The 27,967-nt window shown below is 39.8% G+C and overlaps 2 protein-coding genes across 2 annotated transcripts in view; one reads left to right on the top strand and one right to left on the bottom strand.

Moving 5' to 3' along the window:
* The window catches only part of LOC135470687 (putative ferric-chelate reductase 1 homolog), a 241,580-nt gene extending 213,840 nt beyond the window's left edge, over window positions 1-27,740 (bottom strand). The window contains exons 1-8 of the mRNA XM_064749722.1: window positions 27,251-27,740; window positions 24,769-24,978; window positions 23,303-23,457; window positions 22,939-23,027; window positions 21,080-21,428; window positions 20,330-20,434; window positions 19,661-19,814; window positions 18,270-18,395 (exon numbers count right to left, since the gene is read on the bottom strand). Of these exons, the coding sequence (XP_064605792.1) occupies window positions 18,270-18,395; window positions 19,661-19,814; window positions 20,330-20,434; window positions 21,080-21,428; window positions 22,939-23,027; window positions 23,303-23,457; window positions 24,769-24,967 (1,177 nt within the window). The 5' untranslated portion in view covers window positions 24,968-24,978; window positions 27,251-27,740. The remainder of the gene's footprint in view (window positions 1-18,269; window positions 18,396-19,660; window positions 19,815-20,329; window positions 20,435-21,079; window positions 21,429-22,938; window positions 23,028-23,302; window positions 23,458-24,768; window positions 24,979-27,250) is intronic.
* LOC135469673 (sulfotransferase 1B1-like) lies at window positions 243-4,183 on the top strand. The gene is made up of 5 exons (XM_064748226.1): window positions 243-429; window positions 1,996-2,319; window positions 3,141-3,244; window positions 3,753-3,933; window positions 4,071-4,183. Exons 1-5 carry the CDS (start codon window positions 243-245, stop codon window positions 4,181-4,183), a joined length of 909 nt encoding a protein of 302 aa, XP_064604296.1.
* Window positions 27,741-27,967: the final 227 nt, after the last annotated feature.

Below are 27,967 nucleotides of genomic sequence, written 5' to 3'. Positions count from 1 at the left end.
GGCTATTCCCTTATTGTGACTTAGACTAACCAGGAATTTCGTCTTCTACCGATGTGGTGTTAGAACGCACGTTTCATGTTGGATAACTGGTGAATATTTTGTCTACTGTATTATTATCGAACATAAATAATTAAGTTGTAAAGTTCGTAGTCCAATCGTGTTATTCTTTTATTCTATTTCAACAAAGTATCTGTTTTTTTTATCCCATATGTAAATTCATCGCTCTTTTTCTTTCAGCAAGCATGAGTGTGGTCAAGGATGGCGAGCATTTGATATACAAAGACCCAGCGGGGAATACTATCAAGTTTTTCGATTATAAAGGGATACCATTTCCTATATTTCCCGGGAACATGACAAAACGAATGGCCAAACTGCCGAATTTCAAAGTCAGACCAGATGACGTCTATATCTGCGGCTACGTAAAGTCTGGTACGAAAAATATTACTGCAACTACGCCAAAACAGTTAGGGCTTTATGGGCATACTAGATTGTTAAATGCCCGTGGAAACATATTTCAACGCATTCACATGATCGTTGTCTGTGAAAGTCAAACATTAGTTTGTATTGCAACGAAGGCAAGATGCATAAAAATGTATCCATGCAAGGTTAATTTGTTCCCTGTAGTTCGATAAGGTCCGATACAGTATTTACACTCTGCAATGAGACACTTGTTATAGCCTTAACTTAAGCATTAACAGCTCAAGTGTTCTGCTCATTCAGGTGCAAATGAATGCTGGCTCATGTTACATGCTACCCGTTAAGGCCATCATCGTGTCATGATTTCATCGTAGCATTGTCCAACGACGACAGCATGGGATGAGAAGATAGCACCCAGGGAGGCGATGAGGTAATGACACAAAGCCATGAAGCGGGTAGACAAAGATACAAACCGATGGTAAGATGGCCATAGCTTTGTACCATTGCACCACCATTTCATATCAGTCTCAGCGCTTCGTGCCAGCTTTATTGGTTTAGTGCAATCGTGCCATCGATCAAACATCGATTACTATTTTAACACTCTTCCAAGGCGTTTATATTCAAACTCCATTAAAAGTGTTACATTTGTGACCACTGTGAAGTAAATGTAACACTAGTTTCGAGAGTGCTTTGTGTCCGTATCCGTTAGTACTATGGTGTCATGGCATTCTGTTATCGTGTCATCGGTTAGTACTGTGATGTTATTGCATCCTGTCATCGTGCCATCGGTTAGTACTACTGTGTCATCGCTTTGTGCCATCGTGCCATTGCTTAGTGCTACATACTACTTTGTACTTTTGTTTCATTGCTTTTTGATTTCATTGCTTTACGGCATCGCATCATCGCGTCTTGTCGTGGTATTACTGTTCTTTAATAATGTTTCTATAATAATAATCTCCACGTTGTGCGTATTAATCCTATGGCACAATGTGATGAAACGATAATACGAAACAATAACACGATGATATGAAGAAAAGTTCATTTTATCATCTGTTTCGTAACACCGTCTCATCGCTTAAAGTGTTCACGTGATGCTAATCCCGCTATGTTCAGCATGTTATATTAGTTGTGTCTAGTTCGCATTAAACTTATTTGATTCGTGTTTCACGTCGTACTCCATAAAGTTCCACTCATACGAGGGTGGGCAGCATAGTGACGGGAGGACGCAGACCCCGGGAGGAAGCCACCCCGAGAGAAAGCCACCACCATCCGCAGGTTGCTGGTAGACCTTCCCACCTACGATCTTTGAAGACGCTAGCATGAGATGGACTTGAACTCACAGCGACCGCATTGGTGAGAGGCTCCAGTGTGCGGTTGTGCTACACTAGCACGCTAATCACTAGGCCACGGTTGCCCCTGCAACAAATTGTAGTTGATGTTCAAGTGTGCAATTTACACATCACGCGAGGATAGATTTTTAAAAAATTTTTTAGATTTAAAATTTAAAAAAAAAAAAAGTCTGAATTTGAGCGTGAAAACTTATTGTGCGTTTTTGTTCAATGTCGCCTGGTTTTTCAGGAACCAACTGGGTGTGGGAAGTTACAAACATGCTGCTTTCCGGCCTCACTGAAAACATATCCAATAACAAACAGTCGATGATGTTAGAAATAAAAGATGCGGAGGAGCTAGATGATAAGCCTTCACCTCGCGTTCTGAACACACATCTGCTGTTACCTGACCTTCCAAAGGACATCTTCGCGAAAAACTCTAGAATCATCTACCTCCTGCGAAATCCTAAAGATGTTTGCGTGTCCCATTTCCACCACGACTTGGGCCTCTCAGGATTGTACCAGTACAATGGTGACTGGCAGAATTACTTTCAGCTATGGCTGGACGGTCACGGTGAGTTATAGAGAACTGGGGTGGGTGTGTGTTCATTTGTGTGGTGGTGGGAGGGTGGGGGCGGTAGAGGGTGTTATACATGGCAAAAAACACGCTATCGGTGATTTTATAAGACTATTGTGTCATTCTAATATGTTTATGTATATTTCAAATCTAATTTGTATCTGGCTTCCTCTCCTGCCGCCACCTCAATACTGGCAAAACAGCAATCAAATAAAAAAAAAATAATTCCTATAAAGGCTATATATACATAGTCGATAACAATTATTGATTTTATAACAAAGACATTATATTAGGGTTACACTGGTTTGTGTTGTTTTTAAATATGTAAAACGTTTACTCTGTTATTATTTACTTATAATTCACCTAAAACAACCGCCATCTTTCATACTTGTACTTCCTCGGGATACATAGAGTCTTTTGTGACTATTTCCTGTAAACCTTTTTTTCTTCCTTAAAAATGAAAACGGGACCTCAGTGGCTGGGGTGTTTAGCACGCCAGCGCGGCGCGTAGTGACTTACGACCTTTCACCAATGCGGCCGATATGAGTTCAAGTCAAGCTCATGCTGGCTTCTTCTCCGGCCGTACGTGCGAAGGTCTGCAGCAATCTACGGATGGTCATGGGTTTTCCCGGCGCAGCCCAGTTCCCTCCAAATGTAATGCTTATCGCCTTCGTACAAGTGAAATAGTTCAATCATATAAATAAATTAATAAGTAAAAGGAATCACTTGTCAGTGAATTAATCCTATATTGATGTTTGTTCAGCGATTTTATATCATTTCGTATTTGGTGTCACATGCGGTCACTCGACTTGTTTCAGTTGACTACGGCTCTTGGTTTGATTACGTGAGACACTGGGAGGAGGAGCTCAAGTTGCATCCAAACTTAAATGTCCATGTCCTCCACTACGAGAACCTGAAGCTGGTAAGCATCCGTATGAGTCAAAACAGGGACCGTGGCTTGCCTTGCTGTCGTCACAGTAAATTGTCCCTTGACCAGTGACGACCACAATTCCAGAATAAAAGTTGACTTTTTTAGTTACCAAGCGGAACGGTCGACCGCCAGTTAAGTTTCCACCCCTCGCCCTCGTTCAAGAAGGACTTTTACAAGTTCCACATCATACAATCTGTGGAGACAGCGTTGGTGCTGAATAAGTAAATGTTTGTTCCCAGAGAGAGAGAGATGATATATTTGATGCTGCATTGCGATGTGTACGTGGGCGTTTTTCCGAGTTAAGTTGTATATATTAATATACTAGCTCAAATACTAAAACAATTAACATATTCACGTTTTTCAAAATAATAAGGTTTAGTTTACTATTACGACCCGGTGATTAAATAGGATATGCTCTTTTCGTTCTGCAAAATCCCTTTCTTTTCTTTTACATCTCTTATACTTCGAATATGTTGCCTATTTATATTTCCTAAAACAGAACTTCATAGAGGAAGCAAGAAAACTGGCCTCGTTTTTCGGAGTGGAACGTGATAAGCAGTTTTATGAACGCTTGGCTGAAAAATGCGATTTCAAGACTATGAAGGCCTTCAAAGACGATTGTTATACTGAAGTTGAAAATACTTTTTGGAGAAACAACAAACCGAATTTCTTCCGCAAAGGTAACGGTATATTGCTAAACTGCGTGACGTTAAACGTAGATGGATTTCAAAGCAATTGATTCAATTTAAGTTTTCCTTAATACATATGCGCCCATGTAAGCTCGTTTATTTTGGCATATAACCGCTTTGTTTTGTAGGTGTCGTTGGCGATTGGAAGACCCACTTTACGGTAGCCCAGAACGAGCAGTTTGATGCAATTCTCAAAGAGAGACTTCGGGGCAGCCAGCTACAGTTTACGTATGAGGGCTAATGTAATAGTCTCCATGGCCAGAGGTCACCCTTTTTTAAAAGGTTGTGGTGTTAAATTCTTTCCAGAGAAGTTCTATAATAATAATGACCCCACTGAACAACAGAGGAACGTATTTCTATCGTAAAACCAGAGTGCTATAATACTTCGGATTTTCTAGATGCAACGTTGAAGGTCAGCGGATCTAAAATTATAGACCCACGCTTCGGAACATACCCCCGTCACAACCTTGGACGACAGGTGTTATGGACGGTTGTCACAGGTGTTTAGGACACAAATTCATTAACGCAGACGACAACAAAATCATGCTAATTGCTTTACAAATAAATATGTAAAAGTTTAAACCAGGTACACTAGAATAGAAATAATGTTTCTTTATCGAGTCATTGTTGTTGGTTTTAGTCCGGTCAGTGTGGAAGAATTGAAACCTCAGGCCTCAGAGTTTTCGACCTCGGAAGCCTGCAGCGCCTCGTTCTAAAATTTAAACCCTTCCACATTTACCGGTGTACAATGAACAATAATGACTCGATAAAGAGTCATTATTTCTTAAATTTAACTTAGACAGAGCTGGTTGAAATGACTTGAACATTTGATTGAAATGGTACTTCATATGAGCAGTGTTTAAGCCATATTTTGCAACACGTGCTTGTACGTGTGGATTTACACGAGCTTATTTTTGTGCCAGTTTTGTTCATGCGGGTTTCACGCCTGTGTTCGAATCCACACGTGGAACGGTTTTACTAACCAAAATAAGTATAGTATTTCGATGTGATTTTACATGGATATCACCTCGTATAAAATAACATCTGTCATGTGCCTGCATTTTAATGTTGTTTCCATTGCTTTTGTTCTCCATATCTCCACAACTTGGAAAGAGGATTAATATAGTCAGACTTGTTTATACCCTTGAAAGGAATATTATTGGTTTCTTTGTTACTCAGTGATAGGATATGGAAATACACGGTGTCAATAAGGCTCACATTGTTTGAGGCGGCAGCGAAAGGCCTATCAGTTTGGCACAGAAGATCGATGTAGAAGCGAATGGCTTCAGAGATATGACCGTTGTTTTCACAACCAAATGCAGGGAGATAAGCTAGTCAACTGACACTTCTGGTGTCGGTTGCCGGGTATGGAAGTAAATATACATGTCCTTCCCTCACCGTTACTGTCCAGTGAAAACCGTTACTGTCCAGTGAGTATTTTTGTATGTGTGTATGCAGGCTTTTGAGTTCACGTCATTTCACTCATATGACGACATGCTGCCAGTTTTTTTTTCTGATTCGAGTTATAATATATCAGTATAGCTGGTTGTCTACTTTTTCAAATCCCAAAAGGGAAATATTCTCTGAATAACAGTGTATTTGTTGCCACCTACCAAAATTTGGTTTTCACTTCATCTTTTTTATTATTATTATTATTATTTTATAATTTTATGTATTCACTCAAGGACATTTACATTTCTAAAAATATATCGCTAGGCTTATGTTTCACAGTAAAACAAGCGTGAGGTAAAATAAAATTAATCCAGTCAATGATAAAGCAAAAGCATTATATTTTAATTCCGTAAATTATATATTGATATATTATAACTCGAATCAGAAAAAAACTGGCTGCATGTTTTTGAACGTTCTACACTCTGAAAGAGCCGGACAAGCACGTTTTATTTCTTTTGCTTTCGGTGGTTAAAACATTCCCAGCTACAAGTATTTGGAAACAACCATTTTCTTTAGAATCTTATATTTCGGGATATATTTTATTTATATATGGTTTAAAATATATTTTCAGGATTTAAACAATTGACGTATAAATAAAATCTGTTTTCTTGGAGTAGGAATGAAAATCTGACATAAACTGGAAAACCGCAAGTATTTAATATTGCGGGCTTCTTGAGTTTTCAGATAAGTCTGAAAGACAAGCATTCCGTATACACTTGAGAGAAAATAACCCTTTCCGATCTCGTGCCCAGAAAAAAAGTCGATTTCGTGAAAAAAAACGTTAGATTATATGGCGTTTAAACGAGTAAGAAGGGTTCTATTTAAACGTGTTTTGAAATCTGAGCCGTCAATTCAAATAGAAGGTTTCAAGTTTTCTTAAACTAGATATAAATGACTGTCATTCACCATTTACTCTTAATGCTGATCTAGGGACTTTTGTCCGCCGGGGTTTTTGTCCACCGGAGCTTTGGTTCGTCCCCCTACTTTACTGCCCTTCCGAGAAAAACATATTTATTGTTCTTCTTCATTAATGGTATCTTCATGTGGAACTTGTCAGAAAATGTACATATCTGTATTTGACTGTATATTTGTCCCTATGTTAAACAGCACAACAACCCACCCATGAAAATAGACCTCAGTCAAACATAGGGTAGGCCTACACAGACCATATCGAGACAAAATAAATCCTTTCTAATTATATGCCAGCATCCGGAAAGACAACGACATGAACAAGAACAGGCAGAACTTGATAAATTTATACTTTATCATGCAGACTATGGCCCAAAACGAGCCTTCTGCACCCCCCTAGGGCACTCTACTCACATTTTTGGAAATTTCTGAAAATAACGCTGGGAAAATATTCACCCAAAGTTTACAATTTACGTCAACTACATTCTTTAACTGCTAGTCACATAACATATGACATTTTCAAACAGCACAGGTGGGGTACCATACATTAACACATGTTTTACATGAATATGAGAAAGGCAAAGAGATATGCATGTTTTAGCCCATGGCATTGTCTTTGAACATAATTAGACTAATTTTGTTTACTGGTGGTTTTTATACGTTGTGTATATTGAAGTTTGATAGCGATTTATTTTGGCTATATTTAGCAGAAACCAAGATGTGGTCGAAAACAAATTTGCAGATATCTGACAACAGGCAATCTTTACAGGGGAAGTCCGATGGAAAGCCAATTCAACCTTGGACTCTGACCTGACCTATACAAATAGATTTACAAAATGACTATTTCCATGCGTCCGTGCCGCGTGCGTTGCAATACGCCATAAACATTTATTTATTTATTCGATCGGTGTTTTACGCCGTCAAGAATATTTCACCTATACGATGGTGGCCACCATTATGATGGGAGAAAAACAGGGTCCGGAGGACACCCAAGATCATGTGTAAGTTGCTGGAAGACCTTCCTAAGTACAGCCAGAGAGGAAGCCTGCATGAGCTGGAATTGAACTGGACTTGAACTCACACCAACTGCCTTGGTCGGAAGTTCCTGGGTTATTGCTCAGGGCCTGGGGTGCTAACCACCTCGGTCACAGAGGCCTGTATGGATTTGGACATGCACTAAGGCCTTTACTCGATCACAATGGACTCCGGCCTGTTTTTCTCCCAGACTTTAGAGTTCGTTTTACGAAGTAGTCGCAAAATGCGCCTGGTGTAACTTCCATGACAACGTTTAGCCATATCTCAGCATGAAGATATCACGTGGGCCTCCTCTTTGTAAGGCATGACAAAGGAAATGATGACGCGGACTGTGCTTTCCCACCTGCAGTCACAATCCTCTATCGCCAGTATGCACACTTTCTCCGCTCTCCGTGTTGTGAATACACCATGGATTGGTCCTGCATAGAAAATTTTGGCAGAAAGCCAAATGACAGGTCCACTCAGCCTTTACCTATGGCCCTTTGCTCTCCGTGCACCTGTTTTTCTGCAACCAATCAAATTGCATTTATTACTGTACCTCACGACTTGAAAGGTATAAGGAGACTTTCTTGTCAAACTGATATAGGTGTTACATGCAACAAGTTTAGTGAGAAGACCGACACTCTTTACAAACACGTTTCCTTCTTCTTTATTCGATTTATCAACAGAAATGACTTACCATGCAGGTATGCTTGCCTTTGCAAGTTTGATATAGCCTTTCCCTTTTTGTTGTATATCCATACTAGTGTTTTACCGATCTGTTATAATCTCAAGTGTTCATCATGACAAACATACACTAAATTTAAAAATTAATCTCTTAATTTCAACAGAAAGTCTGTTGAGTCATACTGGAAAGTATTTATTTATTTGATTGTTGTTTTACGCCGTACTCAAGAATATTTCACGTATACTTACGCCAGCATTATGGTGGGAGGAAACCGGGCAGGGCCCGCGGGAAAACCCACAACCCTCCGCAGGTTTCTGGCAGACGTTCCCACTTACGACCAGAGAGGAAGCCAGCATGAGCTGTGCTTGAACTCAGGTCGACCGCATTGGTGAGGGGCTCCTGGGCCATTACGCTGCTAGCGCGTTTACCGACTGAGCCACGGTGACCCCCTACTAGAAAGTATTTCTTTATTTATTTATTTATTTATTTGATTGGTGTTTTACGCGGCACTCAAGAATATTTCACTTATACGACGGCGGCCAGCATTATGGTGGGTGGAAACCGGGCAGAGCCCAGGGGAAACCCACGACCGTCCGCAGGTTGCTGCAAGACCTTCCCACTTACGGCCGGAGAGGAAGCCAGCATGAGCTGGACTTGAACTCACAGCGACCGCATTGGTGAGAGGCTCCTGGGTCAGTACGCTGCGCTAGCACGCTAACCTACTAGAAAGTATTCTTTTATTATAACATAATGCTGTGTCGTATTAAACATAATATTTTATAAGCCTAATAGAATCTTTATGCTGAATTGATAGAATATGTGTTATATTTGAGAGAATATGTATTTGCTTTCATAGCATAACTCCCAGTTGAGCGTCTGACGACCCTTGCTTCGTGTATTACAGATTTCTTTCACACGTCCAGACGAATGCCTATATGTAGCTGCATTCTCTCCATTACTTGCCTCTGAACACGTACGAAAGGATTTGATACAAAGCTTTTCAGATTCACAGCCCATTCTGTTGTAGAGAACCCGTGCTCTCCTAGAAGGCAAATGTGAATTTGTAAACATTTCCAATGTGTTAAAATCATACACCATGTTATACGCTGTAAAATGTAAAACTTTTAAAATGTTACACCAAGTAACAATCTTTTTTTCAAAAATCTATTATGCGGAACACAATAAATAAATGTGTGACTCTGACGTAGGAGAAAGTTGGTGTGTGACATTTTTCAGGCAGTTTGTAACGTGTTCAAATTTAAAACACATTGGAAAGCGTACTAACCTTATAATGCTGCAACTCCCCATGCGGACACAGAATAAAGAAACGTGTTAATCTGACACAAAGTGGAGTTGGTCGACAGCATTTTTCAAGCGTTTTGTAACGTAATACATTTCACACTAGAAAGTGTAGTAATCGAACGCCATAGATGCTCTCCCACACCACTGTCAAATTGATGTAACATTATTAAAAATTATACACATTACTGTTTTAGTAGAGTGTCATTCTCTTCCTGAATGTATTTAAAAGAATGTGTGTTATAAAGTTTAGAACACATGCCTAGATTCTTTGTTGTTTTTCTTCAAGACAGTATGAGTGTCGTCAAAGACGGCGAGTATGTGCTGTGCAAAGACCCAGCAGACAATACTATCAAGTTTTTCGATTACAAGGGAATACCATTCCCAATATATCCTGAAGATCTGAAAAACCGGATGGCCAAAATGCCGGAGTTCAAAGCTAGTCCCGATGACGTCTATATCTGTGGATATGTAAAGTCTGGTACGAATATTATAACTGCAACTACCAAATCATTCACAAGCCTGGCGTAGGAGAATTTTGGATTTTTTTATGAATGATTTGTTACTTTGTGATTCTTTGTTACTGTCAGAAATATGTTAGAACAGATTCACGTAACATTTAACATCGTTATTAAGAGCTTATCTGATCTGTTTACGTAAACACGATACTAAATCTCCCATGACACTTTTGTTGAACTAGTTCACCTGAAACAATTTTCGAAATTTCTTCCTAATTTAGACAAGTAAAGTTCACATGCACGCGCGAGTAATCCTGCTAAATTCAGCATTTTAATGGCGTGAACTCGTTCAGACAAAATTTTATCTAGACACATAGATGTAGGATTAGATTGGAAGAGATAATAGTGGCAGATGACTAAATGCAAGAGGGCAAGATTAGGATGCGTCCCAAAATAATTAAGTATCAAGAAAAGGTTTTCAGCCTCTTGCGGCGTAATCTGGCTTTAAAGTGCGGGCTTCCTCATAACCCCATGGTGGGGTCGTGAAGTCAACGGCTGTCAAAACGTGGTGGGTGAGGAGAATCATGAGGGCGCTGAGCTGGTCCTGCTTTCTTACTAAGTTTCTCTAGGACATCATTGCTGAGAATTTCCGACTAGTGACGGAAAATATGCATAAAAAGATGGGTTTTTAAGACATAGAAATATGTCTTAAAAACGATAAGGTTTTATCATTTTGTTGTGATTTTCTTCATTCCCTTTGAAACCATAATCTTGATTTCAAAAGTTCCTTCTAGTGTACCCTTCAATGCGTTTTTCAGATCATTTTGTTCTACAGGAACCACATGGGTGTGGGAGGTTATAAATATGCTCCTTTCCGGCCTGGCTGAAAACATGACCAGTAATAAACAGTCGATGATGTTGTAATTAAAAGATGTGGAGGAGCTAGATGATAAGCCTTCACCTCGCGTTCTGAACACACATCTGCTGTTACCTGACCTTCCTAAGGACATCTTCGCGAAAAACTCTAGAATCATCTACCTCCTGCGAAATCCTAAAGATGTTTGCGTGTCCCATTTCCACCACGACTTGGGCCTCTCAGGATTGTACCGGTACAATGGTGACTGGCAGAATTATTTTCAGCTTTGGCTGGACGGTCACGTTGCGTGAAACATTATTTGAAAGTGCATGATAAAAGCACGCACTTTTGTGTTGAAAATTTCATATGGCTATAGTACATGCATGCACAGTGTTAACTAGGTACGTGTTGATAATTCCATAGATCCATTATAGTGTCCAAGTGACGAAGTACATGTTACTTATTTCACCTGTTTAATGTGTGCGTGACGTGCACATTATTTGTCGGTTATTCCATATGGATAGCGTACACGTTGCACAACTGATGCATGCTAATCATTCGACATGACTAGGATTGTGATATGAGGAACAACTTTGCGTGCAAGTATCGGGTCGTAGCGATATTAACAACACGTGCGAATTTTGATTATTCCATATAACTACGGTTTTCCCTTCCATGTTTCCATGACTATTGGGTTCGGTCTTAACTGGGGAGCAAGCATGCATGCGCCTAAAATTTACTTCGTTGTGTTATTAAACCGCCCGCGTTTTGAAGATTCCATATGGTTAGGGATTTGACCTAAGAAACAAGCATGGATGCTCCTTAAACTTACAGCCTTGTGATATTGGTAAAATGTATGTGTTTTGCTTGACGACAGTGCTGCCCTGAGAACCAAGCATATACATGTATCCGCCTCAAATTTACGTTGGGGCCTCCTTGACTAAGTTGGTTAGGGCGCTAGCGCAGCGTAATGACCTAGGGGCCTCTGACCAATGATCGCCGTGACCAGCTCATGCTGGCTTCCTCTCCGGCCGTACGTGGCAAGGTCTTTCCGCAATCTGCGGATGGTCATGGGTTTCCCCCGGGCTGCGCCCGGTTTCTTCCCACCATAATGCTGGCCGCCATCGTATAAGTGAAATATTCTTGAGTACGGCGTAAAACATCAATCAAATAAATAAAATTCACGTCGTGGTCGTATTGACAAAACGCAAGCGTTTTGATGACTCCATAGGGCTGTAGTGTATTGCCTTGAGGTACAAGCATGGTAAAATTTACGTCCTTGTGACATTGGCAAAACACGTGCGTTTTAAAAATTTCGCTAGATAGGGTGCTGCCTTGAGAACCAAGCATGTAAGCGCCTAAAATTCACTTCGCGGTGATATTGACAAAAAACGCGTGTTTTGATGATTCCATAAGAATACAAGGCATTGCCTTGGGTACCAAATATGCATGCAAGTATAATTTACGTCGTTGTGATATTGGTAAAACGCCTGCGTTTTGATGATTTCACTTGACTAAGGTGTTGGAGGTATATGCGTACAGTTCACACCATTTTCTACGAGAAACCTTCATGGTATTATTACTAACGAATAAATATTTACATGTACGATAATTAATACAAAAAACTAATACAGTAAAATTCTGTTATGAAATGGCAAAACCCCAAAGTATGTAATAATTTACAAATATATAAATGCATGGTCGTGGGTTTCCCCGGGCTCTGTCCTGTTTCCTTCCACCATAATGCTGGCTGTCCTCGTACAAGTGAAATATTGTTGAGTACCTTTCGTAAAAAATTCAATCATATAAATAAATAAATCAGTAAAAAATTGAGTAATGTGTAGTTTGTTCAAATACTACCTCCTTGACTACGGCTCTTGGTTTGATTACGTCAGACACTTGGAGGAGCAGCTCGAGCTGCAGCCAAACTGAAATGTCCATGTCCTCCACTACGAGAACCTGAAGCTGGTAAGCACCTGTGTGTTATGAGTCAAAACAGGGACCATAGTTGGCCCTGCTGTCGTCACACCCCTTTAACTGTGAAGTCGCAGATTCGAATCCTGCTCCCGGTGGTTTGACTGCTGCTTTGAATCATTCAGGTGTGGAATGAAGGGCGGTGGTTTAGGCCCAGCTGTTCTCGACTCCAATAAAGTTGACTGCCATTTCATAACAATGCTACTTAAGTTAGAAATTTATTTCTTATAGTGTATAATTACACTAAATTAACCATTGTCGAAATAGTTATCTTAGATTCAATGCAAGGTGCCAGCCTTAGTTCTTTCTAGCTAAACACGGGGGAGTGGTACACAGCACAACAACTCAAGCATATATGGACAGCAAATGTAAATTTTTTTTATTTCTTTCTTTATGTATTTATCTATTTACTGATTTAGTGTTTTACGTTATACTCACGAATATTTCAGTATGACTGAAAAAATTGTTAAGTACGACGTTAAACCCCAGGCATACAAATATCTCGCTTATACGATTGTGGCCAGGATTAACTTTGGAGGAAACCGGGCAGGTTGCCAACAGACATTCCCATTTTGTAATTATATTAAATCGTATTTAAAATGCAGTTGCACAAGTCATAGCGCCCAGACGTACAGAAAAGAGCTTATAAATGCAATCGGTATTTTTATTCAGCTTTGTTGCTGAATAAATTGTTTTTTGTATTTAGGATGAATATGTTACCTTTTATATGCCTTCGGAAAACCTGTATATGTGAATATGTTTTTCTAGGGTACACTGTACACGTCAATAAAATAACATGAAAGATTAAAATAAATAAAAACGTCACTTTTTTGTCTACGTGATATATTTTTTTAATAACATGTGACTATTCCATGTTTCATAAAACAGAACTTCATCGAGGAAGCAGAGAGACTGGCCTCGTTTCTGGGAATGAGGCATGATGGGGGCTCTACAGAAAGTTGGCAGAAAAGTGCAACTTCGAGACTTTGAAAGCCTTCAAGAAACATTGCCATACTGAAGCAGAGAATGGATGGTGGAGAAACAACAACCCTAATGTCGTCCGCAAAGGTAACGATATTCAGAAATTACCTGATTAAAAAATAACTTACTTAAAAGGTAACATCACTTACATGGCAAAGCTCTTCGATGTAAAACAACAGAGCATTAAGTTTCATTTAAACGTTGAGCTTACAAACCCTTGTTAGCTCATTTATTTGTCATGTGATGATCCTGTTTTGCAGGTGTCGTTGGGGATTGGAAAACCCACTTTACGGTAGCCCAGAACGAGCGGTTTGATGCAATTCTCAGACAGGTTTCAAAACAGCCAGCTACAGTTTAGGTATGAAGGCTAGTGGGATGGTCTTCATAGAAACGGCATTTCAGAGACGCTGTTTTTAATATTAATCCGTCTCATTCTAACCAAGTCATCCAACAGTTTGTTCTACTTCTTCATAGAAGTTAATCATGTCAAATTATCGCCGATTTCAAATCCGCTGAATTTAGTCACACACTGAATATTATAGTCTATTTCTTTTAGCGAGTTGCCTATATTCCGCTCTCAGCAAAATCTGTCATACTCGCTACCAAAATTACCTTTAGTTAGTGACATGTAACAACATAAGCTCCACACATGGATATATTGGTAGTCTATATTACAGCTAGGAAGTAAAACGAAAAAAGTAAATGAAGGAAAATGGACCTGAACTCTCAGCAATGGCATCGGTGAGAGGCTCCTTGATCATTGGGTTGCGCTGACACCCTAAGCACCTCAGACACGGAGACCCCCCCCCCCCCCCCCCCCCCCCGAACTGGCTGCACAGTTGATGAAAGAGGGACCGCGTCGGGAGGTAGTAGATCGAGGGTCAATCCTGGGTCGGATCACACCTAAGACCTTGTAACTTCCTCGCTTGGCGTTCAGTATGAAGGGGATAGTACAAAGACTGGTTGACTCGTATCAGTATTATAGCTCGGGCGGGGCGACTTACTTGCCTTCGGTAAATCGTCTCAATGAAGAAGCACTAGATAAAAGAGCCGTAGAAATCCGTCCTGCAACAAGGAGGCGCATTACACGCACTGTAAAGACTTCTTCCTCGTCATATGACTGAAGAATTGTTACGTACGACTTTAACCCAAGCACTCACTCTCTCACTTGAAAGTGTCTTTCCTGGTGTCTTTATCGTGGCGCACAGTTCAGGTTTAGTACACCTCAGTAGAGAAATGAATTTTTAGATAATGCCCGAAATAGCTTGTGAAATGCGCCATTGGTCCTCTAAGTCGGCAAATATTTCAGTGCCTTTCATGTACATAGTTTTCACCCGTTTCTTAGCAAGGCGTTATGCTGGGGATAACCAGGTCACGGACCGGGACTTCTCACACAAGCTGTTACAATCTCTTTCATCCAGGGGCCCGTTTTACACAGCGGTCTCAAACTCCGTGTTGTCTCCTATCATTTGATAGATCCTGCACATGGTAGTATCTTGCCCCACTGAACATGAACGGTAGCATTTATGGGAAAATATATCATACGAGTATATATTCATTCCACACACGACACAGTCTCACATTCTATCCAATCCGTATCTCATTGCTCATGACTGACTTACTAGAAAATAAATGCGCAACTTCTAACCGTTGTGTTTTAAAATAAAATTCATATATCTATAATTCGAGGCCTCCGTGGCCAAAGTGGATAGCGTGTCAGGGCAGGGCAGTGATTCAGGAACCTTTCACCAGGCCTCCGTGGCCAAAGTGGATAGCGTGTCAGGGCAGGGCAGTGATTCAGGAACCTTTCACCAGGCCTCCGTGGCCAAAGTGGATAGCGTGTCAGGGCAGGGCAGTGATTCAGGAACCTTTCACCAGGCCTCCGTGGCCAAAGTGGATAGCGTGTCAGGGCAGGGCAATGATTCAGGAGCCTTTCACCAGGCCTCCGTGGCCAAAGTGGATAGCGTGTCAGGGCAGGGCAGTGATTCAGGAACCTTTCACCAGGCCTCCGTGGCCAAAGTGGATAGCGTGTCAGGGCAGGGCAATGATTCAGGAGCCTTTCACCAGGCCTCCGTGGCCAAAGTGAATAGCGTGTCAGGGCAGCGCAATGATTCAGGAGCCTTTCACCAGGCCTCCGTGGCCAAAGTGGATAGCGTGTCAGGGCAGCGCAATGATTCAGGAGCCTTTCACCAGGCCTCCGTGGCCAAAGTGGATAGCGTGTCAGGGCAGCGCAGTGATTCAGGAACCTTTCAGCGCAATGATTCAGGAGCCTTTCACCAGGCCTCCGTGGCCAAAGTGAATAGCGTGTCAGGGCAGCGCAGTGATTCAGGAACCTTTCACCAATGGAGTCGTGTGAGTTCAAGTCCAGCTCATGCTGCCTTCCAGTTCGGCCGTACGTGGAAAGGTCGGACAACACTTAACCTGTGGATTGTCGTGGGTTTCCCCCGGGCTCTCCCCGGTTTCCTCCCACCATAATGCTGACCGCCATCTTATAAGTGAAATATTGTAGAGTACGCCGTAAAACACCCATGACATAAATCAATAAATAAAATATATCTGCAATTCCAAATTAACCATTAAATAAAATCTACTCGAAGTCCTTCAAATGTACATATATTTTAATGAAAACATTATAGAAATGAAGAAAACAATTATAGTAAAATATGCATATTATGGCTGTTGTACACTGCACCTGTGTGCATAAATACATATATGTATACAAATATGGAACAGCATATATAAATGTGCATACACGATGCACAATGACTTGAGTATTCCCAAAATGAGGAGTATTCCCAAAGTGAGGAGCATGCGTATAGGCTTCAGCCACGGAACAGCGTAAAACAACACAGGTGAATGAAACGTAAAAATGTATTTCTTTACACTGGATATAAAACGTCACTGACTCTTGGTCACGTGACCTGGGCTGGCAAATCGCCAACTGATCAGCACTACCATATATAGGTATTGTGTACAAGATCAATGGATATCTGCTGATGTTGATCTTACACACTTAATGCAAGTAAATCCTTAAACCCTTGGTGGGTGATTACGCGAGTTGGCAAAATAACAGTAATTTATAATATGTAAAAAAAAGAAGAATAATGGTGCAAATGTTTCATCCTCAGCTATACATGTATCCGTCAGATTTGATTTTTTATTTATTTATTTGATTGGAGTTTTACGCCGTACTCAAGAATATTTCACTTATACGACGGCGACCAGCATTATGTTTGGAGAAAAACGGGCAATGCCCAGAGGAAACCCACGACCATCCGCGGGTTGCTGTCAGACATTCCCACGAACAGCCCTAGAATAAGCCAGTATGAGCTAGATTTGAACTCACATTGAACGCATTGGTGATAGAACGTATATAAGAGTGATTATTTCGGTGTAAGATATTATGCCGTAAAGGATGAGCTGATTAAAAGTATGTGTCACCGTGTAATAGACATATCTTGTGTAAATGAAGCAACTCTGATAGACGAATTGGTTATTCCTTGTAAAAATATGAGACAACAGAGGAGTTAAACCTGTGGTGTCATAACCGCACATCAACGTGATTTACTGCACAGATTCAAAAATGCAAAACAAGTAAAAAAACTTTGTTTGTACACATGAGAAAGATGTGTTGTGGTGTATCAATGTACAAATAATGACTTTTTTAAGAAGTACTGTCTGATAAAATGTCCGATTCAGTTTATAGCACACAACCGTCCCTACTTTCTCAACAACCGTCTCCATGGTCAGTCCCTGCTGTTATCCTGCCTGGTCTTTTCCAACCAGCATGCATGCCTCTTCTTTAGCTAGACTAGCTGGTTAAAGGAAACTTAAAACCTTTACGCCGAAGGGAAAACCAACGTTAAAGAAAGCAACCCACAGATGACGATCCCGATAAATTCTGAAACACACAAATATTTGTGCGTATAAATAAAGTTAACTCAACTGGTGAAACACGTAGAGGCACAATGTAACTATGGCTATACCTACAATTGCCATGGATTAAACCTACATGTATATTGAAGTACAAATCGTGTATAATACCAGCAAAAAGGCATAATCAATGAATGAGACGGTCTCTGAGTCAACGAATCAATGAATGAGACGGTCTCTGAGTCAACGAATCAATGAATGAGACGGTCTCTGAGTCAACAAATTCCAAGTATATGTATATAGTTTTATCCAATTAAATAATTCTTGCATGCGTGAGGACAACTAATCGCACAATTTTTCGGTGATCTACATATCTTTAAGATCACCTGATACGTCACGATGCTGGTTGATTTATCATGATTTTACTTTATTTATTTGATTGTTGTTTTACGAGCTATTCAAGAATATTTCATTTATATGACGACGGCCAGCATTAGGGTGGGAGGAAACTGGGCGGAGCCCGGGAGAAACCCACGACCATCCTCAGGTTGCGGTCAGACCTTCCCACGTACGACTGGAGAGGAAAACAACACCAACTGGACTTGAACTCACAGCGTCCGCATTGGTGAGAGGCTTCTGGGTCATTAAGCCGCGCTAGCGCGCTAACCGACTGAGCCACTGAGGCCCCAGTCATGATTTTACATACACTGTTTTTTTTTCGCAATTATAATAGAATCGACAAATATATGAGGTGATGAACAACGGTTATGTGCCGAAGAATTTAAGAAGAGTATTGTTTAATAGAAATAACAAGAATACTTACCAGCCATTACCAAAGATGAACCAGAGCCGGGTAACGGCTTTCTGTATGCTCCAACAAAGTCAATCTTGTCTTTTGAAACGACCGGAAATTTGCCTTTTTCGATCTTGTGTACTATTTTGTTATTCTCTGTGTAATATAGAATGAAAATAATGTTAACAGAAATGATAAAGGCAACGGCTAAATATTTCCTACAAAGCAGTTCACAGGTAAAAGGCGGTTCACTCACGCAATACTAATAACTAGTCTTGTAATCACAGAACTCTTGAGTATCTCGTAAAATACCAATCAAATAAAACATAAATAAATTTAGTCATACATGTCTGCAATTGATCTAGTGATAGCTGCATTAACATTACATGAATCTGCTTAAACAACTCCTTCGTTTTCGTAAAGCATAGGTTACTGTTGTCTTACGCTCTTGACATGGTATCATATACTTATACATGATGAACGCTGTTATGACAGCTTAATCAGAGAAAAGAAAGTTCTAGATAGGCCTTATATATAACGTCATAAATCATGTAGCTGTGGAATGGGTCGAGAGACAACCAATGTTCTTTCCACATGAAATACTGTCATGACACTTCGTGAATGCAGGACAAAAAGCACCGAAAGACAAAGATTTTTGAAGATAGGTGGCCTACTAACTAAATTATACATAAACTAATACGGAGCATGCGCACTGTGAAAAAGCGTGTATGACGTTAATCACACAAAACTCCGTGTTATCTCGCGTTCCTTGGCCTAAGCGAACATTACAGAAAAGCGAAACAGGTTTGAATTCAGCAACAACAATTTATTTCTATTATTTATGTGTTTTACGCAGTATTCAAGAATTTTTCATTTAATCGACGGTGGCGAGCATTATCGTAGGCGGAAACCGGCTGGGCTGAGGAAACCCACGAGCATCCACAGGTTGCTGGAAAATCTTCCAGGGTACGGCCGGAGAGGAAACCAGAATGAGCTGGACTCAATGAGCTTTATATGACTAGCCAGATGTGGCATCGCTTGAGCTCAAACTTCTGATGTTCAGAGTATAATTAGGCTCACATGCTGAAATGTATGCACCAGTCAGAATTGACGAGTGTGTCAGTTTCCAAGACCTAGTGACGTTGGTGTATTTGGTTCGTTTATAAAGCCCATCGTACACGGACAACATCTGTTGTTGAAAACGAGATTTCTTGATCTAGAAAAAAAATCCTTGCCACAAATGTTTCTTTGAGCGGGTAACCGATATTCCTGATCATTTGACACCGGGATCTGAAAATCCAATTTTCGATAGCAAATGTTGTCCGTGTGCGCTAAGCTTAGTAGACTGCCAGCTGTACGTGAGATAACGTGAGATATGCGAGGTTTTAGGAGACTAATATGTGTATATGACATGTACTTACTAAAAGTTGCTGTGTTTCCACTGGCGAAAAGTAAATAAAACGGCTCGTCTAAATTAAAGTAGGAGAAATCTTGGGTGACAACTACAAAACTGCATTTCATAATCCCGTCCACTAGGGATGAGTTGCCCTGATGAACACCGTCATCTGGATGAGGCTGCACACAAAGAAAAATATATATTAGCGTCACGTACATGTGTCGTCCCACTTGTATGAGAGATAGCTCTAGCAACAACTCATATAGCGTAAGAGAAAAAGTTACCTCCCCTCCAATGGGAATCTTTCTCACTTTTTTCAACCTGATATCTTGAAAAAGTTATGCTTGCCAGAAAATGAAAATGTTACAAAATACGAAAACATCTTTATTTCTAAATTTATGCCTTATACCTAAAACAAAAAATGAAAACACTAAAAAAGAATTTTAAAAAAATCATCAGTTTCTCTTTCCTTAAAGGCAAAGAATACACTAAATCGAATTATATTTCAGATTTTCTCATGAAAATAGTTTGTGTGTTTCTTTTTTTTTTCATTATTCTAACACAAATAGTTTTAAAACATCACATTTTACGGTGGTCTGTAGTTACCCGGAGAGTATGAGTGACGATACACAATAGATTTTCGTGTACAGCAATATTATTATGCGATGTTATTTATGTGTTGATTGAAACTTACGCTTTCATTCCTGACGTTGTCCAATCGGGGATCTATCGTATTGTAGGACGTGTACACGTTAATATCGTTCCTAAAGCTAACACATTCCACAACTTTGTCATCACCCTGGTAAAAGAAAACACGACAAAAAATTGGTTAAATTTAAGTCATGGCCAAGGACATCACCCAATTAACTTAATTCCAGACGCGTTAAACTTGACCAATATGATAGTCAATGGCCAAGGCGTTGCGCAAAAATGCCTGATCTGACTGCGAAAAGTTTGGAACATCAGCTGTTTTTCTCCCCTTTGCGGCTAATAAGAATATCGGGCTTCGTGATCAAGTTACATGTATATACCGATGACATTATTCTTGCAAAGTCTTAAAAAATTCGAAGTACGGGTTCAAAACCCGGATTTGTTTATTTCTTAGCTACAACCCACTGCTCGTGGGGTCCTAGTGACAATAAGTGGTCGACTACATTCGTGTAGCCGTTTGCGCTGTCTACGGTTCGTTAAAGACCGCTTCTCTTCCACAAATTTGACATGCATGTATGTACATGTACGTCACATGTGGGAAGGTTCATCAGTAACCTCTAACGAGGTCGGTGGTTTACTCCGGGCTCTCCAGCTTCACCCACTCCTAATACTGACCTCTCACATATCTAAGTCAAAAAACCTTGAGTATCACGTTAAAGAACAATGAAGTGAACAGATTAAAAGGTTTCAGTGAATATTTCTTGTTCTGGCTAATGCAAGTAATTAGCATTACCATTTTATTGTCCTCAGAAAATCCAATAGCTATCCACGTGTTAGTGGACCTTCCTGTGGGAGCGGCGATCTCAAACTCGACGCCGTTCTCGTGTTCGGTAGAATTCCTCCACGAGACCAGGAATCCACACGAAGAGTCCTGGCAGTCGCTGAAGCAGTATTTGGTGGTGCCGCAGCCCTTGTCCGGGGTCAGTTGTGGTGCGGGAGGCTGGGTTGGTGAAATGTCGCAGGTGGACGGGGTGGGGTATGTCTCACCCCCCGGGTTAGGCTCAGAGCTATTCGCCTGATCACGGACAACCTCAGAGTAGACTTTTACCCAGTACGAGCTCTTGCTTTTGGCAAACGTTGCCCTGAAAGACAAAATAAGTTAAAGTGGAATAATACCCTAAATATATGTAAGCATCAGAGGAAAAGCCACCGAAAAGTATGCCTAAAGCTACCTTATGTACTTGTTTTGCTTTTGATTGTTCTTTTTTTGCGTTTTTTTTTTCTTCGGACTGACTGCAAAGAATTCCAGTGTTTCAATTGCAACATAAAATTCAAGCCTCATGAATATTTATGTTTTCTACATAGACTTCATGGACGTGACCTATTCAAACAGGAAACTGCAATCAGTGACGGGCAACCTGGGAATGGGCTCTGTCCGGTTTCCTCCCGCCATAATGCTGGCCGCCGTCGTATAAGTGAAACATTCTTGAGTACCTCGCAATCACCAATTAAATAAATAAATCACTGAAAGGATTACCTATACATGAATGAATCAATGAAGGGACTACGTATACATACAATACATGAATCACTCAAGGGATCATGTGTACATACAATACATGAATCACTCAAGGGATCATGTATACATACATTGCATGAATCACTCAAGGGATCATGTGTACACACAATACATGAATCACTCAAGGGATCATGTGTACATACATTACATGAATCACTCAAGGGATCACGTGTACATACAATACATGAATCACTCAATGGATCATGTGCATATACAATACATGAATCACTCAAGGGACCATGTGTACATACAATACATGAACCACTCAAGGGATCCTGGGTACATACAATACATGAATCACTCAAGGGATCATGTGCATATACAATACATGAATCACTCAAGGGATCACTCAAGGGATCATGTGTACATACAATACATGAATCACTCAAGGGATCATGTGTACATACATTACATGAATCACTCAAGGGATCACGTGTACATACAATACATGAATCACTCAATGGATCATGTGCATATACAATACATGAATCACTCAAGGGATCATGTGTACATACAATACATGAACCACTCAAGGGATCCTGTGTACATACAATACATGAATCACTCAAGGGATCATGTGCATATACAATACATGAACCACTCAAGGGATCCTGTGTACATACAACACATGAATCACTCAAAGGATAATGTGTACATACATTACATGAATCACTCAATGGATCATGTGTACATACAACACATGAATCACTCAAGGGATAATGTGTACATACATTACATGAATCACTCAAGGGATCCTGTGTACATACAACACATGAATCACTCAAGGGATAATGTCTACATATCATACATGAATCACTCAAGGGATCATGTGTACATACAATACATGAATCACTCAAGGGTCATGTGTACATACAATAAATGAACCACTCAAGGGATCATGTGTACATACAAAACATGAATCACTAATAGGATTTACGTGTACATACAATACATGAATCACTGAAGGGATTACATGTATATACAATACATGAAACACTTCATGAAAATAAAGGGATTTCCAATATATGCATGAATCGCCTAAGGGATAACGTACACCAGTAAGCACAACTTACACGAAGACAATATGGCCGACAGTTTGTGCCGGGGCTGTCCACTGGAACGTCAACTGTGATTTGGGATGATCGTTTTTATGTGTAACTGCCTACAAAACAAATGAGAGACAGTATTTGGCATTCTAAGCTAAACCTAGACAGCAGATGTTATAATAAACCTCGTGTATTTGTAAAAAGAAAGACATTAAAGCTACGCTCTGACATTTAATTAGGCGTCGACCATTGTCTATAAATCGTGATCAGGTATTCTGATTTACAAGGAAAGTTGGTTTTTTTTTCTTTCTTTTTGGTTTTTTTTTCAAACAGTAATATCATAGCCTCTTTACAAATAAGATTCTCGGTTCATTTTGGCTTATTAGCTTACCTGTCGGCCATTCCCACAGAACTCTACATAATGTGACTCAGGTACATTCTCAAATGTTCCCAAAGGCTCATCTCTGTTTAGACCAGCGTCTGCTCGTCTGGCTTCCAGAAGAAAGCCCGCAAACGTTTCTGTTCCACATGGAGCTGACAGGACCACTGAAACACAAAATAGAATGTTCGCTGTTTAAAGGAGAGAAGAAATATATAAATGAGGCAAATATCAAATGAAGGAGTGTGAATTAACAGTTATTACCAAATGTGGTTTTTAATATTATTTTGCATTTTTCTTTCAAGACAAAAAAGGGTACTTGAGAATATTCTTGCACGGTGGGTATTTGGCGCTACCAATCAGTATTTATCATCTTTGCAAAATAATGTTCTAAAAAGAATGAGATGCATGTCTAATAAATTTATACCAATGTGAATTTGCTGTTTATACCCAAACACATACATTTAATCTGAATTATATTCTATTTATGAAAAGATCAATATGATTAAAACCCGGGTTGAAGACATCTGTTAGCTGAAGAGACAAAAATCTAGAAAAAACATATTCATTATACATGCGTTACATCTTCAGTTAGGATGGTATTACTCAGAGAAATTATATATCGAGAAATGGTCCCAAATACCCACCATACAACATTTATTCTCAAATGGCTTTTTCTCATTAAAGAAAATGGACTAACTTTTCAAATTCTTTCACCTCAACTTAATTTGAAATTTGCTACTATGCAAATATTTACATGCAGCAGTTAGAATAAAACCCTAACTCAGATGAAATGACAAGAGGCCGTGTACCACCGGTAACTTGTGACCATTTGCAAGTTATCACACTGTCGTGTTATGACTTTTGTGTAGTGCATATAGCATCACGGCGTTTGCCTTGCCATTCGTCATATTTTCCCGCAAAAGGCAAGGTACGAGACCTTTCTTCCGCTTCCTACATTTGGCAAAAATCCTAACCTTGATACTTTAAAAACTTGATTCCTGCAGAACATGATGCAAACATTACCATTTCAACATATGTGCAATTCTTGTGTACATATGTAAAATAAACTATAGTCGTGTATACCGGTCTGTGGTATAAAACTTATCCACAAATAAGAATCTCCTTTACATAGGCGTAAATAATATACAAAATGCACATATTTACACGTTTTTAATACATACATGCATGTTAAATTGTTTTGAAGATAAGCATATGGAAATTTGCATAAACATATTTATTTATTTTTTTTTTTATTTGATTGGTGTTTTATGCCGTACTCAAGAATATTTCACTTATACGACGGCTGCCAGCATTATGCTGGGTGGAAACCGGGCAGAGATTTACCAGTTCAAAACGTTTCAATAAATCTTACACCACACAAATCTGTGTAAGCCCATACAAATGTATGGAATTAAATGATCAAAGCACACAAATGTTTATACATGTATATCACTGGACGTTTTCTCAAAACTCACCAATTAAAGTGTTATTAGGGAGGTAAGAACTACTCGAAGCTGCGACTTCGAATGGCGGTGGAGTGACTTCCGATGATGTACCGCTATGTGGAGGTGCCATTGAAACGCACGCTGTCGCTGTGGCTCCAGATGGGTGCCCTTGCACTGTGTGTATACATAAGCACACAACAGAGCAAACAAGACCGACTAATCTCTGCATTGTTTTGATTCCTGTAACAAACAACAGTTGAAGAAATATACCGTCATTGGACTTTATCAGTCAAAATTAAACCTGTTAAAATAAACACTAAAATGCCAGTTAAATACACTTAATCTCGCAATTAACAGGAAAGCATTTTGGGTGCGAGTCTGTTTTCTGCCAGTTTATAATATTTAGCTAACCATATCTTCATTTTAAGCAGAGATGTTCACCACTCACTGGTGTGAAAATTTTACTGGGTGCAAATTTTGCACTGATATACTACAAATATAGAAAGTTTAAGTCAATTGGAGATACACAGGTTTGACCAAACACCTCCGGTATAGTCTATTACAAAAAGTACCACAGAGATATTTTAATATTATCGTTACATTTCAAAACATTTATTTTTTACTATTTATTTCGGCGTTAAATACCAATCAAATAAATAAATAAATATTCTTCATTTATTTTATATTATTTATTTTTCCCTTATACGTTGGCGGTCAGTTATATCAGTGAAAGAAACTGGGATGCCTGGGGTAAAACCACCGGTCTAAACTCCTGAACCAGCAAAATACTGATTTCTCTTCACATAAACAATGACTAACATGTAAATAAAGCTTTACGTGCACAGAACAATAGCATGATAATAATGTAAACCACTGCCGATACCCCTACAGCAACTAATGAATCGACGCCTCTAAAACGCGTCTCTAAAACCCAGCTCTACATATTTCGTAAGGACGGAATAAAATACGTATGTGTAAATCCCAGGCATCGTTTGCGTTTTACAAATAAGCCGTTTGCACAAGTTAGCATTTTCCCGTTGAGCCATTCACGCTTTTTCAACATTTTTTCAGCATTTTCTCAATAAACCATTTGCGTATTTTCAACAAGTCGTTAGCATTTTCCCAATGAGCCATTCGCGCTTTTTCAACATGTTGTTAGCATTTTCCCAATAAACCATTTGCGCATTTTCAGCTAGCTGTTAGCATTTTCCCAATAAACCATCTGCGCATTTTCAACAAATTGTTAGCATTTTCCCAATGAACCATTCGCGCTTTTTCAACAAGTTTTTTTGCGCTTCCCCAATAAGCCATTCCTGCTTTTTCAATAAACCCTTTCGTTTTAGCAAAAGGCCGTTTGCGTTTTCCCAAAAAATCCGTTTGCGTTTTCCCAGTATTACAAGAGGAATGATATTCACCATCTGACCACGTTAAGTACACGATACCTTAAACTGGATAACCTTAAAAGTACGGTGCGTAATATTGGTGAGCCGTTTACTAACCACATCCGAAAGAGATAAGACAATCCATGCAGGACTTTTGTATAGACATGTGTCATAGGAGTGTTACAGTACGCTAAACGGAAGTTAAAACTTTAAAATATTGTTTCCCCTATAGTTTTGCATAAGATCCATTTAATCGATCGGAATGGGAACAAACGAAAATGAGTGCCCCGAGTAAACGACCGCCCTTCGCATGGTACCAGACAATCTCCAAGACAAAGTTGCAGTGAGAGATGGATTCGAACACACGCGACCTCATTGGCCAAAGTTTGGGAGTTCGCGGCTGAGCCGATAATACGTCAGTCATACATGAAACTACTTTTCATTTTGTTAAATGAAGCGGGTCGGGTCATACAAAAGACTTTAAAAACAGTAAACTTGTTGCTGACTCTCTTGACGCTCAGCACTAAGAGGTAAAGAGCCAGGAAATAAGACTGTTTCGCCCGGTGTCATTATTATGTGACTGGTTGGGGTGTCATGTCTGGTGTCTTCGGCAGTGAAGGCAGCACTTTGGCGGCATGAACTCGCCATGAACTAAGGACAGATATCTATAAACCTGTATAGTTGTTTGCATAGGCTCCTACTGACTCCTCGTCCTCACGGGACTTAAAAACTGTTAAATACGACGTAAAACTCCAAGCATACAAACATACACAAACAGATACATCCATATGTTTGACATATCGCGCCTTATGCTTGACACAAATGTCTTAACCTTGTAGGCAAACAACTATACCGGTTTATAGAGACCCGTCCTTATACCCAGGAATATGTACACACTGCGCTCTTATTGTACGCAGGAATAAGGTTCATGCAACTCGTGTGAACAGTTAGAATAAACAAGCCTAACCCTTTGTCAACTACCGCACTATCGCATCAGCTCTACTCTTACTGTCCGTGCTCTGGTTTTCTAAAACAGAAACCGTTAAAGCTATACATGAATCCCTTACGAGGTAATTATACCTTAAGTAATTAATTTACTTACAGGGTTGTTCTCATTATGTTCACCTTACCTTTAGGCGATGGATACGAACACGGCACAGCGCAAAATCAACAGCTAGATCAGAGACCCGTGCTATAGGAGTTACGGAGCGATAGTGGTTTTCCTGACAGGTAGTTAAAGCATGTCACAGTGGTTTATTGTCGTACCATAAACTGAGTCACCGTGGGGGTAGCGGTGTGGGGTGTAGCTAATGAGTCAATTCCGCGACAGACACGACTAAAGACTGCAACCAATCCCAAGCGTTCCACTTCACTACTCACCCGGATGTGAAACCTGTACACAATTGCATGCTAAATGCAGGGTTTGATATAGCACTTTGTTTCACAACCAAACTTACAAAGATATACATGCTGAGAACAGGACATAAAATATTCAATACCGATGTCAAAATTATTCAAACATTCCTGACCAGTGACAAAAAAATTCGGCTAACTTTTGTCAGCATGTCATTTATTTTTTTACATATATTTCGTTTTTCAAGGACATAGCAACGTTGACATTTTCACTGTATAGGCTTTGAAAATACATATTTTCAGAACACTCATATAATTATGTAAATAAAATCAATACCATCCAGAAGGTGATAAAGATCGACCATGTGTTGAACACATACGCTGTCATGCGTGTAGTCGCGAGATTTCAGTCGTCGAGTTTACCGTCTCACCAGTAACCATGGAAACGTATTCATGAAACAATTCGTCTTTTTTCTTTACGGCTGTGGGCGCTC

This window comes from Liolophura sinensis, chromosome 7, assembly GCF_032854445.1.
Source record: "Liolophura sinensis isolate JHLJ2023 chromosome 7, CUHK_Ljap_v2, whole genome shotgun sequence".
NCBI lineage: Eukaryota > Metazoa > Mollusca > Polyplacophora > Chitonida > Chitonidae > Liolophura > Liolophura sinensis.
The sequence above is the reverse complement of the archived record's forward strand: the minus strand, read 5'-3'. Positions and strand labels throughout refer to the sequence as shown.